The following is an 18,616-nucleotide window of genomic DNA, read 5'->3' as shown; positions in this document are numbered from 1 at the left end:
CTCAAATTTAGCTGAAAAAAAATCACCTTTTTCACACATTTTTGTGTGGGAAAGTTGTGGCATCACCGGGCTGACACAAATTTCCTACCACCCAGCGTTCCCCCGGGTCTCCCGATAAAAACGGTGCCTCACTCGTGTGGGAGGCCCAAGTACCCGTTACAGGCAAGGACCCAAAACGTAGTGAGGCGACATGAAAATTACCTATCTCAAAACGACCTGGTTTTGCAAGGGGGGTCACTTGGGTTTTTGGCCCGGTGCTCGGCGGCCACCTAGGAAAACCTACCAAACCCACACATTTCTGAAAACTAGACACCCGGGGGATTACAGGGAGGTATGGCTTGCGTGGATCCCCCAACGTTTCCTTACCCAGAATGCCCTGCAAACCTCACATTTAGCTGAAAAAATCACCTTTTTCACACATTTTTGTGTGGGAAAGTTGTGGCATCACCGGGCTGACACAAATTTCCTACCACCCAGCGTTCCCCCGGGTCTCCCGATAAAAACGGTGCCTCACTCGTGTGGGAGGCCCAAGTACCCGCGACAGGCAAGGGTCCAAAACGTAGTGCGCCTCAACAGGCAAGGGTCCTAAACGTAGTGCGCCTCACTACGCTTGGGACCCTTGCACGTGGCGGGTCCTTAGGCCTCCCACACGAGTGAGGCACCGTTTTTATCGGGAGACCCGGGGGAACGCTGGGTGGTAGGAAATTTGAGTCAGCCCGGTGATGCCACAACTTTCCCACACAAAAATGTGTGAAAAAGGAGATTTTGTCAGCTAAATTTGAGGTTTGCAGGGCATTCTGGGTAAGGAAACGTTGGGGGATCCACGCAAGCCATACCTCCCTGGAATCCCCCGGGTATCTAGTTTTCAGAAATGTGTGGGTTTGGTAGGTTTCCCTACGTGGCCGCCGAGCACCGGGCCAAAAACCCAAGTGCCCCCCCTTGCAAAACCAGGTCGTTTTGAGATAGGCAATTTTCATGTCGCCTCACTACGTTTTGGGTCCTTGCCTGTCACGGGAACTTGGGCCTCCCACACGAGTGAGGCACCGTTTTTATCGGGAGACCCAGGGGAACGCTGGGAGGTGGGAAATTTGAGGGAGCCCGGTGATGCCACAACTTTCCCACACAAAAATGTGTGAAAAAAGTGATTTTTTCAGCTAAAATTGAGGTTTGCAGGGGATTCTGGGTAAGGAAACGTTGGGGGGTCCACGCAAGCCATACCTCCCTGGAAGCCCCCGGGTGTCTACGTTTTAGAAATGTATGGGTTTGGTAGGTTTCCCTAGATGGCCGCCGAGCACCGGGCCAAAAACCCAGGTGACCCCCCTTGCAAAACCAGGTGGTTTTGAGATAGGCAATTTTGATGTCACCTCACTGCGTTTTGGGCCCTTGCCTGTCGCGGGTACTTGGGCCTCCCACACAAGTGAGGCACCATTTTTACCGGGAGACCCAGGGGAACGTTGGGAGGTGGGAAATTTGAGGGAGCCCGGTGATGCCACAACTTTCCCACACAAAAATGTATGAAAAAAGTGATTTTTTCAGCTAAAATTGAGATTTGCAGGGGATTCTGGGTAAGGCAACGTTGGGGGATCCACGCAAGCCATACCTCCCTGGAAGCCCCCGGGTGTCTAGTTTTCAGAAATGTATGGGTGTGGTAGGTTTCCCTAGATGGCCGCCGAGCACCGGGCCAAAAATCCAGGTGACCCCCCTTGCAAAACCAGGTGGTTTTGAGATAGGCAATTTTGATGTCGCCTCACTACGTTTTGGGCCCTTGCCTGTCGCGGGTACTTGGGCCTCCCACACAAGTGAGGCACCATTTTTACCGGGAGACCCAGGGGAACGCTGGGAGGTGGGAAATTTGAGAGAGCCCGGTGATGCCACAACTTTCCCACACAAAAATGTGTGAAAAAAGTGATTTTTTCAGCTAAAATTGAGGTTTGCAGGGGATTCTGGGTAAGGAAACGTTGGGGGTCCACGCAAGCCATACCTCCCTGGAAGACCCCGGGTGTCTAGTTTTCAGAAATGTATGGGTTTGGTAGGTTTCACTAGATGGCCGCCAAGCACCGGGCCAAAAACCCAGGTGACCCCCCTTGCAAAACCAGGTGGTTTTGAGATAGGCAATTTTGATGTCACCTCACTACGTTTTGGGCCCTTGCCTGTCGCGGGTACTTGGGCCTCCCACACAAGTGAGGCACCATTTTCACCGGGAGACCCAGGGGAATGCTGGGAGGTGGGAAATTTGAGGGAGCCCGGTGATGCCACAACTTTCCCACACAAAAATGTATGAAAAAAGTGACTTTTTCAGCTAAAATTGAGGTTTGCAGGGGATTCTGGGTAAGGAAACGTTGGGGGATCCACGCAAGCCATACCTCCCTGGAAGCCCCCGGGTGTCTAGTTTTCAGAAATATATGGGCTTGGTAGGTTTCCCTAGATGGCCGCTGAGCACCGGGCCAAAAACCCAGCTGACCCCCCTTGCAAAACCAGGTGGTTTTGAGATAGGCAATTTTGATGTCATCTCACTATGTTTTGGGCCCTTGCCTGTCGCGGGTACTTGGGCCTCCCACACAAGTGAGGCACCATTTTTACCGGGAGACCCAGGGGAACGCTGGGAGGTGGGAAATTTGAGATGGACTTCAGTATGGATTGTGGTGGACAGGCCTTCAAGGTTAACCCACAATTGACACCACTAGGGTACACCTGCTTGTGCTAAGACATCAAGCCTTCTAAGGTCTAGTGGGGCCTTCTACGGTCTAGCATGGGAATGTGCTCCCTCAGTACAGTGGTGTGGTGGACTGGTCATGAATGCGGAACCCGGTTCCCCAGTTCCAAATTCCACAGCTCTGGCCATAGTGCCACATCCCCACTGAACACCATACTTGCCCACTGAAACTCGCACTGCCTTCAGTTGTAACCCAATTGTGCCCGCTATAAACACTTGGATGTGGCTCAATTCAAATTATGCACTTGATAAGAGTAAAATGCTGCCTAAAAAAAGCAACCACTCATAGGGAATGCAAAGCATGTGAAATGTAAGCAGAAACATGGTTACCTAAACGATCTCTCACTAACTATTCAGAAATCAGCGAGTGGTTTCACCTGAAAAGTTATGGACATGACTAGAGGGCCCTGAAGGGAACCGTTTCACTGTCCATTGCTTACATCCTTACAAAACATAAGCAGTATGGTAGACCACATCCATAAACACAGAGCCATGGTGCACATTGTGTTTTCCAATTCACCCATCAACCAGGTATTGCAGTACCTCCAGGAATGGTACACTTTCCCACCCTGGAAACAACAATGCTGTTCAAAGGAAGACGAGAAAACGAAAGTAGCACTTCACTGGAAAACTGTGATGCTGGTGTATTTGGATGTAAAAAAAAAACAATCTAGCCATTTTGCAACCCCTCTGTCTTACTTTATTTTGCCCCCCCTGGAAACAACAATGCTGTTCAAAGAAAGAAGAGAAAAAGAAAGTAGCGCTTCACTGGCAAACTCTGTGATGCTGGAGTATTTGGATGTAAATAAAATCAATCTGGCCACTTTGCAACCCCTATGTCTTACTTTATTTCGCCCCCCCCTGGGAACAACAATGCTGTTCAAAGGAAGACGAGAAAACGAAAGTAGCACTTCACTGGCAAACTCTGTGATGCTAGTGTACTTGGATGCAAATAAAATCAATCTGGCCACTTTGCAACCCCTCTGTCTTACTTTATTTCGCCCCCCACGCCCCCCACGCTAGCAGCACCCACCGATAGCTAAAATCCCCCCTCCCCAGCCCCAAAACGCACCTTTACTCTCCGACGTGCAGGAAGCAAATGGCTTCCTGCGCCTCGGAGAGCAAAGGGGACACCTCCAATGACGTCAGCGCGCGTGATGACGCGGGGGAGGGGGGCGGGGGGAGGCAGGGGAAGGTCTTCCCCTGCCTTCCCAGTTAAAAAAAAAAAAAGATTGACCACTCACGGGGGGAGCGCCAGCGCTTCCCCCGTGGGTGGGTGTCATGACGAGATGGTCTCGTCATGGGCACAGCGCGACTGTGCTCCATGACGAGACCATCTCGTCATGGGCACAGAAGGGGTTAAGGAGAGGCCTCACTTACAATGCTAAGGTATGTCTTACGGAAGCCAGGACAGAGATACAGTGGTGGTTGGACCACATGATGGCCTGGAATGGCAAATCCATTTTCGATTTGGCTCCCGACAGCGTTATTGAATCTGATGCCAGCCTTTCAGGATGGGAAGCTATTTGTCGGAACGTTACCACTGGCAGTTTGTGGGAAGACCAGGAGAGAGACTGGCAGGGTGTGGGCAGATTTCGAGAAAGAGTTGCACACGAACAGCGTGCAGGGTCCTTTACAGTGCAATTTTTCACAAGAGTCAAAGTGTTGAGCTCCATCTTTTTTAAGATGGACAATGTATCAACAGTCAAGTACATCAACTGTCTCGGTGTGACGAGATCAAATGTTCTGGAAAACCTTGCCATAGACTTTTGGCAATTCTGTCTAGGCAAGGGGATCTCGATCATGGCAAAGTATCTGCCAGGAACGTTAAATCGAATCAAGGACTAAAATTGAAGACATCTGAGTGCATGGAAGCTGCATCCAGCCCTTTTCCAGATGATCATGGACAGATGGGGCCCTTGCCAGATGTACTTGTTTGCGTCTCACCTCGACCACCAGCTTCCTCAATTTTTCAGCTGGAAGCCAGAACCTCTGGCACAGGCGATGGATGCTTTCTTGCAGCACAAGAGCCAGTTTCAGGGGAACACCTTTCCAGCTTTCTCATTGATGACCAGATTGACAGCCCAGGTCGCATGCCAGAAGGCGTTACTCATAATAACTCTGATTCGGAGGTATCACTCCAGTTCTTCTGGAGCTTTCTATGGATTCTCCAATCCTACTTCCCCAGAGTCAAAACATGTCGGCAGATGTTGGGGCAACTCACACCAATTGATCCTGAACAGGACACTCATGCTCATGGCTTGGAGGATTAGAGGCGATGCAGGGGCATCGCTGGCTTTTTGAAACAGGTTTCAGACCTCATCAGATGAGAATGGACTAATTCCACCTCTAAACAGTATCGCTCTGCTTGGTGACAATTGTCTCATTTGTGTGTGGTATGGAATTTGGGTCCTGTGGGGGGAGACATAGTCCAAATTTTGTATTTCCTGTCAGAATTAACTCCTCGAGGTTTGGCGTACCAACGATTAATACGGTTAGGCCCGTCATTTCAGTAGGCCATGAACCCTGCATGGGTACACCTCTTAGTTTGTAAGTTTTTAAGGGGTGATAGGCTTTCTAAACCGCCTGAGTGCAGATATTCATAGTTAAGGGATGTTAACAGCCTATGTCTTTTTGAATCATGGCAGGATAATGTTTTTCCTAAACAGGAAAGAACTTGCCAGTAATTTGACAAAGCTTTTTTGTTTAAACTCATATAAATGAGTTTCAGATGAGAGAGCATTGGATGTGTTCTCTAGGATTTTTATGCCAGCTGGGATAACCTTTATGGTGTCTTGGAACACCAAGACCAGTACTGAAACTGACCATTATCCATCATTCCCCGCAGTAGTGGCCTGTCCCCAGCCAAAGTGGTGGTGGTGGGGGGGGGAGCTAGGCCGGAGGAGGGAGGTGAGGAGGAGGGATGAGGAAGGTCGAGAGGGTTCAGGTACAAAACTATTTAAAAAGTCAGCAACTTACGCTCCCAGGCAGACTGGGAGCCTGTGCCTGCTCTCTCCAGCCTCACAATCAGCTGAGGCTGGAGAGCTTCACTGCGCATGAGGTGTTTGGCCAGCCTGAGACAGCCAGCCAAACACCTCATGCGCAGTGAAGGGAGTGCCCACCACTCCCACACCAGCAGTTACATCACCTGGACCCGCCCCCCAAGTGTCGTCAGAGTCCTGGATGCAGGTCCAGGGAATTAAAATAAAACAATAACATATCAGGTATAAAACCCATTTTATTATCGCTTTATTTACTGGCGGTGGGATGGGGGGGCGGTGTTCCTCTGCTCTAATGGAGCGGCCACCATGGATTACCATATCACCCAAAACTCTGTACGCTTAGATCTCTAGTGGCGAATGAGAGTAACGGAGGAACCAAGACCCACAATTGTTAATCTCTTTCTATTAAGCCTTTCTTTTCACAAACAATAGCCCAGTGGGTCCGTTGGATAATGACAGAAGCAGGCATCAATATCTCTTCTTATAGGGCACGTTCAGCTATGAGGGCTCTTGCCTCTAAGGCGTTTGTGATGGGAGGATGTTTTAAGGAAATTATGAAGGCAGCTGACTGGTTGTTAGAGTCAACTCTGAAGAAGTTGTCTTTTTAGCCAGTAATGGGAATGGCTTCGATGGTGGTGAGTAACAAATGTAATCCAAGTCTGTAGTCCTGACATAGAATGTAAAATTTCCTAGCTATCATAGAGGAAAGTTTAAATTCTATAAAGGACACCCAGGCAAGGATTATCCGACACAAGGAGAGACATAGTCATCCTCCCCACCCTTCGGCAATATTTCAGTGAGATTCAGTTTTTTGTAAAACAATTTTTATTGTTATTGTGCGTAACAGAACAATTAGACACATTTTAGCATTATTCAATTTTTCATACAGTTGACACAGTGAGGCATACATCAGTGTACTAGTGGATACATCATAGTGGGTGGTATTCGTGTTGACTTAATCACGTGGGCTAGTGGTATATAGTGCAGCCCGTATCCAGTATTTTACATTTGGTCTCATCAGTCACTTATGTCTGATAACGATTCTACGAGTGGGGGTTCACATATGTTTCCGCGGTAGGTATTCCAATTGCCCCAAATCCGTGTCCATTTTTGGGGGCAGCCCCTGTGTATATAGACTGATTTCTTCGCTATCATAGCCCCATCCATATCTTTACACCATTGACGTAGGGTAGGGGTTTGGTGGCATCCCCAGTGCTGTGCAATATTACGTTTTGCTACTGTCAGGCCCACTGTCACCAAGTCCTGTGCTGTGTAGTTGAGATCCGTGGGTTCCCACACATTAAGAAGGCACCTCTTCGGTTCTGGGAGAATGGTGACCTTAATGACTTGCGATATTGTCCGCATCCCTGCGGTCCAGTAACTCACAATCCTGGGGCACAGCCAAATTGTGTGGAAGAATGTACCTGGTGTTCCGCATTGTCTGAGGCATAGTGGTGTGGGCGTCCTGTTGATTTTGTGTAGGAGTGTTCTAGTATAATATGTGCGGTGTAGGATCTTCAATTGCACAAGCTTGGACGGTATTGCAGCCGCCTTTGGAGACACAAGTGCCTCTTGCCAGTCTGCATCATCCAATTCACCCACTTCTCGTTCCCATTTGGTTTTAAGGGCCGTAGTGGGATCCGGATGATTGTTTATTAGTTTCTGATATGTTTGTGAGATGGCCTTTTTGGTGAGGGGATCTGTGAGGAGTCTATCTTCCAGTGGTGAAGATTCTACCAGTTTTGTACCAGGTGGAATTAGTGTTGTGAGTGCATGTCTGATCTGGGTATACCGGAGTATTTCGGTTGGGGCCAGATCATACTCGGTTCGCAGCTGGGCGAATGGGACCATCTCTCCCTTTTTCCAAAGGAGATACCTATCAGGTTCCAGTGCCTAAAACCTTTCGTGTTACGCAGTGTGCCAAGTTTTTGGGAGTACCAGAGTGGCATGGCCTGTGTCGTTATTCCCTCCCAACCCATCGCTCGCTGCGCCTCATACCATATTTTGATGAGATTCAGTTTTGAGCTCAGTATCGCTTTTCTAGTCGCACATGTGTTTTACAAAATGCAGTTTTAGTTCTTCGCTTAAATATTGTTTATATATATATTGTTGTCTTTGGCTGCTAAACTAAATAAATAGAAGGAAAACCATAATCCTCACCTCCGTGTCCTTATTAGAACTGAAACTTTCCTTCAATGGCTATGCAATTTTACTTTATAAATGACCTTCATCTATACAATACTGTGATGTTGCAGCTTCTACATGAGCCCCCTTGCGGCCATCGCACGCCAACACAACCTCAACATCATCTCCTACGCCGACGACACCCAGCTGATCCTCTCCCTGACCAACGACCCCGCCGCCGCCAGAGCCAACCTCCACAAAGGGATGAAAGACGTAGCCGAGTGGATGATGACCAGCCGCCTGAAACTGAACTCAGACAAGACGGAAGTCCTCATCCTGGGCTCCTCGCCCTCCACCTGGGACGACTCCTGGTGGCCCCCCGCCCTGGGCACCGCACCCAAACCGACAGACCACGCACGAAACCTGGGCTTCATCCTGGACTCCTCCCTCTCCATGACCAGACAAGTCAACGCCGTCTCCTCGTCCTGTTTCAACATCCTGCGCATGCTACGGAAGATCTTCCGGTGGATCCCCACCGAGACCAGGAAGACGGTCACCCAGGCCCTTGCCACCAGCCGACTGGACTACGGCAACGCCCTCTACGCCGGAACCACCGCCAAGCTCCAGAAGAGACTCCAGCGGATACAGAACGCCTCAGCCAGACTCATCCTCGACGTCCCCCGAAGCAGCCACATCTCCGGACATCTGAGAGACCTGCACTGGCTCCCCGTCAACAAGAGAATCACCTTCCGTCTCCTCACCCACGCACACAAAGCCCTACACGACCAAGGACCGGGCTACCTCAACAACCGCCTCAACTTCTACGCTCCCAAACGCCATCTCCGATCAGCCAGCCACGCCCTCGCCGCCGTCCCCCGCATCCGAAGAGCGACAACAGGAGGAAGGTCCTTCTCCTACCTGGCCGCCAAGTCCTGGAACTCTCTCCCGACCGACCTGCGCCTGACCCAAGACCACCTCTCCTTCAGGAAGAAGCTCAAGACCTGGCTGTTCGAGCAGTAGCGCCCCCCCCCCCCCCCCCCCAGCGCCTTGAGACCCTCCGGGTGAGTAGTGCGCTTTATAAATGGCTTGATTGATTGATTGACTAAAGTGTATAATTGGACAGTTTAAAAAAAGAACTTTGAGCTGCAATAGGTAAGAAATAGAATTGGCTTACAGCAACTAAAGGTTTTGTATACAAATCATAAATACAGAATCTGATTTTAGATATGTTCTGTGAATGTAAAAAAAAAAAGCAGACTGTATAAGGAATCAAACAAAGGAGATGGTGAAAGTAAGACTCTTGAACATTTGAAAATGATGAATGCTCCTATTAGGGAGTGGTTAATAACTTATTTTGTGAATAATAACAAAAATTACTAAACTAAAAAATACATTTTCATGACATCTAAAACAATTAAAAAATCCACCTTAAAGTTCAATAGCAAATGAGAATAAAGTGCCATAAAAGTGCAATAGCAGCATACAAGACCTCCAATTTAATTTGGATCGAGTTCATGAACGTTACAAATCTGATGATTGAAAAACAGACTTCAGTAACGTTACAACAGTATTATACTGCCTCATCACATGTTCATAGTCTCAATTACATAAGGGTTGCAATTAGGAACATTATTAGCTGCCTAGTAAATATTGGCAGCAACAAACTAAGTGGGCTAGACTTTTTTTGTAGTAGCTACAAAACCTACAGGCAGGAAAGAGTCTCACGTATTTCCATTTCAGTTAAATTTCCCCGTCATTAAAAAGACCAAAACGTAGTCATAGAAAGTTAGTTAATTCTTAGGGTCAAACGAATGGAAATCGAATGATAGGAGGAACGATAATTATTTGCAGAGAGTGCATCTCAAACTGTAATGAGAAATTAGAAATCACCAGTCATCAATACTGCCCAGGATTCCAAGGGCCTAAGCTTTAAAACTGGAAATCAAATATGTAATAAATACAAAATACGAGTCCGAAGTGTATAATACATGATATTTGTGTGTTATGTGCATTCACATTACCTCTTTCATGAGTCTGTCCCTGGCTCTTCTTTCCCTTTCCCATTCTTCTTCTCTTTTTGCCCATACCTGTTTTGCTTCCTCTCTGTAAAAAACAGACCACAAAATTATGACATTTTGACATAAAAAGAGTGTATTTAAGGAGAGAAGAAAGGGGATATTTGGAATGCGTTTTTTAAATAACTGAATGCTCCTCTTTTTTGTATACCTAATGCAAACGCCTATTAGACGTTCCAAATGGCTATTGGATAGATAATATTTTGATTGTAGGAAGAGCAGAGTAGCGGAGGTCTGTAACATACTGGCTCTTCTTTTTCTTTTTGTATATCTTTTTATTAGCAAAAATCGACATAATTGTTCAGTACCGCAAACATGTCAGATGTAATTACAGTGGAGACAATTACCTATACAGATACAGTAGGATAATCTATTGGAAATCACAGTGAAGGGGCATCATCACAATCAATATTGCAGGGCGGAACACAAATATTACCACAGTAGGTATTCCAGGGGTCCCAGATCTTGGACCATTTCCGGGGGCAGCCTCGGGCCATGTACACCGTCTTTTCCCTAAACATACACAAGTCAAGGTCTTTTTTTCAGTCTATGATTTTGGGTGCATGTGTGCCACCTCCCCCCCCTCCCCCCCCCCGCCCCCCAGAGCTGAGCAATGTTCCTTTTGGCAACCATGAGACTAAGTGTGACCCATAATGTAGCGTGGGTGGAGAGGTCAGTGGGCTTCCAGACATTTAGGAGGCATTTGCATGCCTCCGGGCGGAGCACAACCCCCAGAGTTTCTCACATCACCTCATGTATTTTCTGCCAGTATTCTTGGATATGATCACAGTGCCATATTATGTGCATATACGTGCCTAGTTGATTAAACCCCGCTTGCAAGACCCGTCAGTTGGCTCTCCCATGTGTAGCAACTGGGGACCGGTTATGTAAATTCTGTGCAGGATCTTCAACTGTACCAAACGGAGACGAGCTGGGATTGCAACAGTTCTAGGAGAGGAGATTGCCACTTCATCATCCAGTTCAATACAGTCTCTAACCCATTTTTCTGGTAGTGGGCGCAAAGGGTCTTCCATATTGTTGATGAGTTTTCTGTAAATGAGGGATATAGCTTTTTCAGGCAAATGACCATCAAGTACTCTGTCCTCTAGCGGGGATGAGTCTGGAGGGGAGGAGTTTCGGGGCAGGACTGATTGCAATGCGTGTCGGACCTGCAGATACCGGAAACATTCCGAATCTGCCAACTCATATTGGCTCTGGAGAGTTGCAAAAGGTTTCATGTCGCCTGCATTCCAGAGGTCTTTGATATTCGATATGCCTATGAATTCCCATTTGTCAAAGCCCTTTGTGTTCCAAAGGTCTCCCAGCTCCTGAGAGTCCCATAAAGGCGTAGCAAGAGTAAGCTTCTGGTTCCAACCGAGTGAATTATTAGCTGAATGCCAGATTCTGATTGCGTGCCCGGTGGGACCTGTAAGTGGATATCTGCCTGGTTTGGAATAAAGTGCCCGGCTATAAACTCTATTGGGGAGAAGCCATCTATCCATATTGAACCCCGGGTCGTCGAAGCGGCCGAATGTACCATGATTTATGACTGCAAGGTGTGCTGCCCAGTAGTATTTTTTAATATCCGGCAACCCGATCCCTCCATCATATCAGTTGAGCGTGAGTTTGTGTAGAGCAATACGTGGTTTCCCGTCCCATTGAAGTTCCCGTTGGAGCCCCTCTATTTCTTTGAATTTCAGTCTGCAAGTGCGATGTATCCTCCACAAGGCTAGTCACGGTGAGCTCTAGTTGTTTAACTTTTTCCCTGTACTTGGCGAGGTCAGCTCTGATGTGTCATCTCCGAAGAAAGAGTGTCCATAAGCTGCTCCATGGAGGTGCGCAGCCCACTAATAGCCTCCATTACATCTTTTAAGGTAAGGTCTGGAGAGTCATGTTCCGCCCCTCCCTGCTGCTTGTCCCCCATCACTCTACACTCAGGCAGGTACGCTTTAGGGCAGGTGCAACGGTCCAGCCTACTCTGCTGGGTTGCTTTCGCGCCCTTCGTGCCAGACATAGTGAGGTCTGCACAGGCACCCCGGTCCGTCAATGCAGAGGATAATACTGCCATTAGATTCAGGTCAGACCTGTTGGTGTGCAAATGTGGTCTGTGCGATCTGGTGCTGCCTGGGGAAGGGGGGGAGCAAGCGGTGTCCAGCTGTGAGATCACAAGTTCTTCAGTTCTACCAGCTCCAAAGTTCTACGTGCACCAGGTGCCACCTCCCCATAGGGCATCCCACGGTTTCTGCAGCGTGGTAGGCGCCAGGATGAACTGCCTCAGGGTGTGGGGCCACAGGATCTGGCGCAGCAGATGGCAAACGGGCATCAGCAGCAGTGGCGCGATCAAATCAGCAGGAGGGGAGGGGGGAAGAGGGAGTCCCACGGGTTCAATCAGTATGGGGCTGCAATAATCCGACAGCGATTGCCCTTCAAATCACTGTTGTCAGTCGCTCTGCGCTCTCCCGCAGCACGTTGCAACATCAAGGGATCCTCGCCGAGATGCAGCGTCACCGTATGGGCCATGCTCCCTCTGAGCAACGCCGGTGTTTAAAGGCCACAGTGAAGGGAGGAGTTCAGGAATGCGGGGGCCGCCGAGTCCACGATGTCCGCTCGGCCCAGCGATCACGGAGATGGAGTACTTCAGCACCCCGGCGTGGGGGGGAAGGGGTCACGCGGACCAGCACGACCTCCTAGGTGGGCTAGGCTCCACGCGAGGCCCCGGCTTCCACGTCCGGGAAGGCCTCAAACGCTGGTGTCTGCAACTCTGGCTCCGGATGTCCGTTCGACCTCGGACTAAGGGCACTGTGCACCGCAACACCTCCGGAGCTCAGTCTTAGCCCCGGAGGATTGGATAAGCGTATCGGATAGGCAATGGAGGGAGAGGGTCACGAAGACACTTTAGGAAGCGGCCATGCTGGATCGCAGCGAAGCCACGCCCCTGGCTTTTCTTTTTCTTGTTCAGAGGCCTCTGCATTACTTATACAAAATGCACTAAATGTATCAACTAGATTGCACTATCAAAAAAACTGCTTTCAGCCAACACCTTCACAGAATGCTTTTGGAGACAGCGTGAATGACATAAAAGAGGTCAATTAAAAGTGCACTAGAAGAATTGCATTACCCTTCAATAATATAATGTTTAGAAACTAATAATCTCAGAGGAATGGATTACAAAGCCAAAAAATGCGATCAGTGAAAAATTGCACTATGCAAGAGATGGCTTTAAACATAATTTGCAAATCAAGTTAACGAATGGCACATTCCACATGGCACATCACTGTGCTTAATGCAAACACTACAGAGTAGTCATTCTTCACCTAATCACAAGAATGCTGATGACATATGACAACTGAAGTGAACGAGTAGGAGAGATGCTAATGTACCAGTAATGCTTCACATAAGGCACATCCAGGAAGAGACACATTATGATAATCCCTGCATAAATATAAACAGGTTTTACTATAATTCCACATTTTAGTTTGGATGTGTTACCAGTCCAATGTAACAGTGGCTTAAGGCATCTTACAAAGTTCCATTTAAAAAGCACTTTTAGTTCAACAAAAAGGGAACACTGTTGACCTCTGTCTGCAAATCAGTGTTATGTTATGTTAGGGGCATTTGTATTGCGCACAGCTGCCCCAGCTAAGGGGCGTCCTGGCGCATGACAAGATAAACTTAGCCGCACCTAACAGAACAAAGGGAATAACACACAGATAACCCAGAAAGTAAGATGGTTAAAATAGCACAGTCTTCACAGCTTTACGGAATAGAAAGAGGTCGTCCAAAAGGCGAATCTCCAACGGGAGAGAATTCCACAAGATAGCTGCTTTCACCCAAAAGGACCGACCTCCCATACGACTCAACTTAAATCTCGGGACCACTGCCAACGCTTGGCCCAACGATCTCAAAGGGCGAGACGGTACATAAAAAGACAGAAGGTTAAAGAGGATCCTAGGGGCTAGACCCTTCAAAATCTTGAATGCCAGACAAAGCACTTTAAAGTGAATTCTAGCTTTCACCGGGAGCCAGTGAAGAGATCGGAGAGTGCTGGACACAGAGCAGGACCTAGGCAGGCCCACTATGGCCCTAGCTGCTGCATTTTGGACCCGTTGGAAGCGGTTAATTTCCGCCAAGTTAGCCCCTACCAAGAGTGAACTGGCGTAATTTAATCGAGAGATTATGGTTGCCTGAACAACCAACTGCCTCGTAGAGGAGTCAAAAAACTTCAAGATAGATCTTAAGCCTCGAAGAACTCCGAAACAACAGGCCGCAGTTTTCTTGGAGTGCCCCACGAAGCTGAGAGCGGGTTCCAGCCATACTCCCAGGTTTCTCAGCTCCGTAACCGGAGTTGGAACTGGCCCAAGCTCCGGTGGCCACCATCTATCTCCCCATAGGTCACGTCCCTTCCCGACAACCATAACCTCAGTCTTCTTCGCGTTGAGCTGGAGACAGTTGGCATTCATCCAGCTCGCCACCGCTCTCAAACCACTCTGGAACCTGGGGGCATCGCACTCAGCGTCCCCGCTGATAGTGACCGCTAGCTGAGTGTCGTCAGCATACGAGACCATCGTCATGCCCCACTGTCTGACGATATCCGCCAGCGGCCTCACGTAAAGATTGAACAACGTGGGACTCAGCGAGGATCCCTGAGGCACCCCCAGGCCCAGGGGATAGAAATTGGACTGGTGAGGAGGTATGGCAACGCAGAAGGAACGGTCCTCAAGGAAGCAGCGGAACCACTGTAATGCGGCACCACCAATGCCCAACTCCTCCAGGCGACGCAGAAGGATAGGATGTGAGACAGTATCAAAGGCGGCGCTTAGGTCTAATAATATTAGCGCCGCCGTCTGTCCCAAGTCCACCAGCCCACGAAGATGGTCAACCATAACCAGGAGAGCTGTCTCCGTACTATGCCCAGCACGAAATCCCTGCTGGGTGTCATCCAAGATGTTAGCTCGGGTGATATAATCAGAGAGAGCCTGGTTGACATGGGCCTCCATAACTTTTGCCGGCCAGGGAAGTAAGGAAATAGGCCGGTAATTCTCCGGCCTCGAAGGATCCAATGAAGGCTTCTTCAGTGTGATAAAGGCGCAATAACAAATCCTGTAATAAGATAAATAAAAAGGATGTTTGTATTGTATTGTATTGTAATTGCATTTATATAGCGCTTGCTACCCCTGACGAGGCGTCAAAGTGCTTTTTCGGCGAGTAGCACGCTACTCCGGGACCCATAGAAGATTAGTGTTGAATTAGTATAGTGAAATATGAAAGTAATTAAGTGGTGGATAGGTTAGTCAGTTATTTGGATTCGGAAGGATAGCAGAAGGATAGAGGGGGGAAAAAAGATTTGTATTTATATAGTACTTGTTACCCCTGATGGGGTGTTTAAGCGCTTTTTTGTCCAGTAGCACGCTACTCTGGAACCCAAAAGGATTAGTGTTGAATTAGTATGGTGAAACATGAAAGTAATTTGAGTGGTGGATATGTTATTCAATTATTTGGATTGAGAAGGGTTGGGGGGGGTAGAAAGGGAAAAAGGTTTAGATTTGAGAAGCGCTTGTAACCCTGATGGGGTGTGTATTGGCGAGTAGCACGTTACTCTGGAACCCATAAAGGATTAGTGGTGAATTAGTATAGTGGAATATGGGATTTGGGAAGTGAACATGTTAGTCTGTTATTTTGATTGAAAAGGATAGTGGAGGATTGAAGAGTGAAGGATTTGGATAATTATTTTTTGAGGTCATAGCAGTAGCAGGATGCTTTTGGATGAGTAAAAAGGAGTTTGGAGGGGAAGAATCAGAGGGAAGAGTTTAGAAGGGTTTGTTTTTGTGGGATAGGTATAGTAAAAGAGGTATCCGATGATACAAGGAGGGGCAGAGTAGGGGGGCGTCTAGCAAGGGTTATTTTAGGGATCAAAGTAGAGGTATGGGGTTTGGGATAAATGAGGGAGTGGATGTAGAGTATATATTGATAGATGTATAGGCTGAGAAATAGGGTAGTGATTTGGAAAGAGTAGTAGAAAGAAGTTTGAGATGAGTCAGAAAGTTGGGCAAGAAGATATATTGAGAGAGGTTTAGGCTGAGGATTGGGTAGTGCATTGGAAATGCTAAATTAGAAGAGAGTGATAAATATATAGATCCATAAGTACATTGAAAGTATATAGATGCATAAAGGACGTAAGTATATGTAGATTAAATTTATTGATAGAGGTACAGGATGAGAAATAGGGTAGTGCATTGGATATGCTTTGTAGATTAAATGTAAAAGACTGTATTATGTTTTTATGTCATACGGAAGGGCAATCTATCATTGCTTCAGTGCATGCACAAATACTGCAGCACAGCATTAAAAGCTAAACAATATACATACGCATTATTGATTCTTGACAGAAAAATAATGCCCCGATTTAGAGATTAACAGCTCCAATTGTTCAGGGAAAATGAATAATGAAAAATCACAAAGAAATTAAAGACATTGTAATACTGTAAAATAATCACTCAGTGCAACAGTAGAAAAACAGAAAATAATAAGGTAACGACAACAAGTTCTTATAGAATTTTTGGGGGGTTATTGCAATTATTTGTATATGACAAATAATACAAATTCCAATATACAATTGGTACTCACAAGGTTACACCTAAAAAATATATATGTATACATATATGTTAGCCACGACGCTTAGGGCACGGACCCAAAATTGGTGCAAATCGTTTATTCCTCACACGTCGCCATATTATATATATATATATATATATATATATATTCACTGAAAAAACCATAGGTTTCAGACATGTTATAGTTAGCGGAAATTTTACTGATAAAAAACCAATGAAATTCCCCCGTTATAGTTAGTGCAGGCAACTATAACTCACGCGACCGCAATCCTCTGCTGATGCTAATACTGTATTTAGACACTTATTTGCCCATGTCTTCTTCCATAAATTTTTAGCTATACATATATTACAAATTTTTTTTTTTCATAAAGACACATATGTCATCAGCAGAAGATTGCGGTCGCGTGAGTTATAGTTGCCTGCACTAACTATAACGGGGGAATTTCATTGGTTTTTTATCAGTAAAATTTCCGCTAACTATAACATGTCTGAAACCTATGGTTTTTTCAGTGAATTTGCAAGGTTTTTTAAATGCTAATTCCTAACTATAACGTGTGTGAAACCTATGGTTTTTTCAGTGAATTTGTACGTTTTTTTAAATGCTAAGTTACTTTACGCCATTCGTGGCGTGCACGCCCACTTAACGCAGTTCGTTCGGTGCGCGCACGGTGCGCTTCGCGCACCGCTCGCCCACTTTACGCAGTTAGTGCCGTACACGCAAGGTGGGCACGCAGTGCGCTACGCGCACCGCGTGCCCACGTTACGCACCGTGCGCACATGGAGGACATATTATGCGCTTCCTTGTGATAGGTAATCTGTTAAATTTAATTTGTAAGTGATGACAATAATATGCCATGCACAGAGAGTGTTTTTTTTTTTTTTATTAAAATTTTTAGCGTAAGCGCACCGTACGCGTACGGTAAGGGTAATCGGCGAAATTTTCAAAAAATAAAAATTTACCGTTTTTGGCCTTGGGGGATCTTTGAGGACTCAACTAACATGGCTATGTGCATGGGCGCTGTCTAAACAGCCCCTTTATATGTTTTTTGCCTTTGTTTACAGCCCCCCCCTCAGAGTGCGAGAGAGAAAATGGCGGCCGCCGCTTCCTGGTTTCGACCGATTCGAATGTTTACTTAGATGTAACAGCCAATCAGAATCGCGCTCGCGCACGCCACCGTACGCGTACGGTAAGCTTACGGTAAGCGTACCGTAAGCTGGCTCAGATATATATATTGATTTAAAGGCTATTTTCTCAGAATCTACTGAACAGATTTACACCAAACCTACAAAAGGCACTTCCTTGACCTGAGGACTACCTCTCTGCCAAATTTCTAGTAATTCTGTTCAGCCGTTCGGGCTGTAGCCCTGTCTAAAGGTCCTATGGAAAAATGCATGGGAAAAACGCGTTTTGGGACCCCCCTTTTATCTCAGCCCCCGCTTGACGAATCCCCCCCGAGACTTTCAGGGTAGGAGCGGAGCGTAGCGCCCCACCTATTTTGAGAAATTCGCGAGGATTCGCCGACCGGCGCCAAAGTTATTCAAAATAGAATGTTGCAGATTTCCTATGGAAACAGGGTCCTAACTATAACTACCTACTGGCGACCGCCAGTAGGGGATATATATATATATATATATATATATATATATATATATATATATATATATATATATATATATATATATATATATATATATATATATATATATATATATATATAAATATATATATATATATATATATATATATAAATAAATATATAAATATATATATATATATATATATATAATATATATATATATATATATATATATATATATATATATATATATATATATATATATATATATATATATATATATATATATATATATATATATATATATATATATATATATATATATATATATCCTGTTATGCCCTTTGTTGAGGGTCGGCGCTCTTAGTTGGAGCGGTGCGTAGAACGCCCGGTAGGGCTACCGGTATAACTGGACAACAAAAGACCTCTGAGCCCAGAGGTCAAGGGGACACGCACTCAAACGGAATCCACTAGTTTGATTTGCAGTTAGTTTTTATTCCAAATTAGTTCATCA

General features: G+C 46.4%; 1 protein-coding gene across 2 annotated transcripts in view; it reads right to left on the bottom strand.

Moving 5' to 3' along the window:
- The window catches only part of TCHP (trichoplein keratin filament binding), a 413,518-nt gene that overhangs the window by 103,782 nt on the left and 291,120 nt on the right, over positions 1 to 18,616 (bottom strand). For both annotated transcript variants that reach the window (XM_085633293.1, XM_085633294.1), the window contains exon 10: positions 9,861 to 9,942. In XM_085633293.1, the coding sequence (XP_085489419.1) occupies positions 9,861 to 9,942 (82 nt within the window). The remainder of the gene's footprint in view (positions 1 to 9,860; positions 9,943 to 18,616) is intronic.

The sequence above is a fragment of the Triturus cristatus genome, chromosome 11, assembly GCF_964204655.1.
Source record: "Triturus cristatus chromosome 11, aTriCri1.1, whole genome shotgun sequence".
NCBI lineage: Eukaryota > Metazoa > Chordata > Amphibia > Caudata > Salamandridae > Triturus > Triturus cristatus.
Note: the sequence above shows the minus strand (reverse complement) of the source record. Positions and strands in the feature narration are given on the sequence as shown.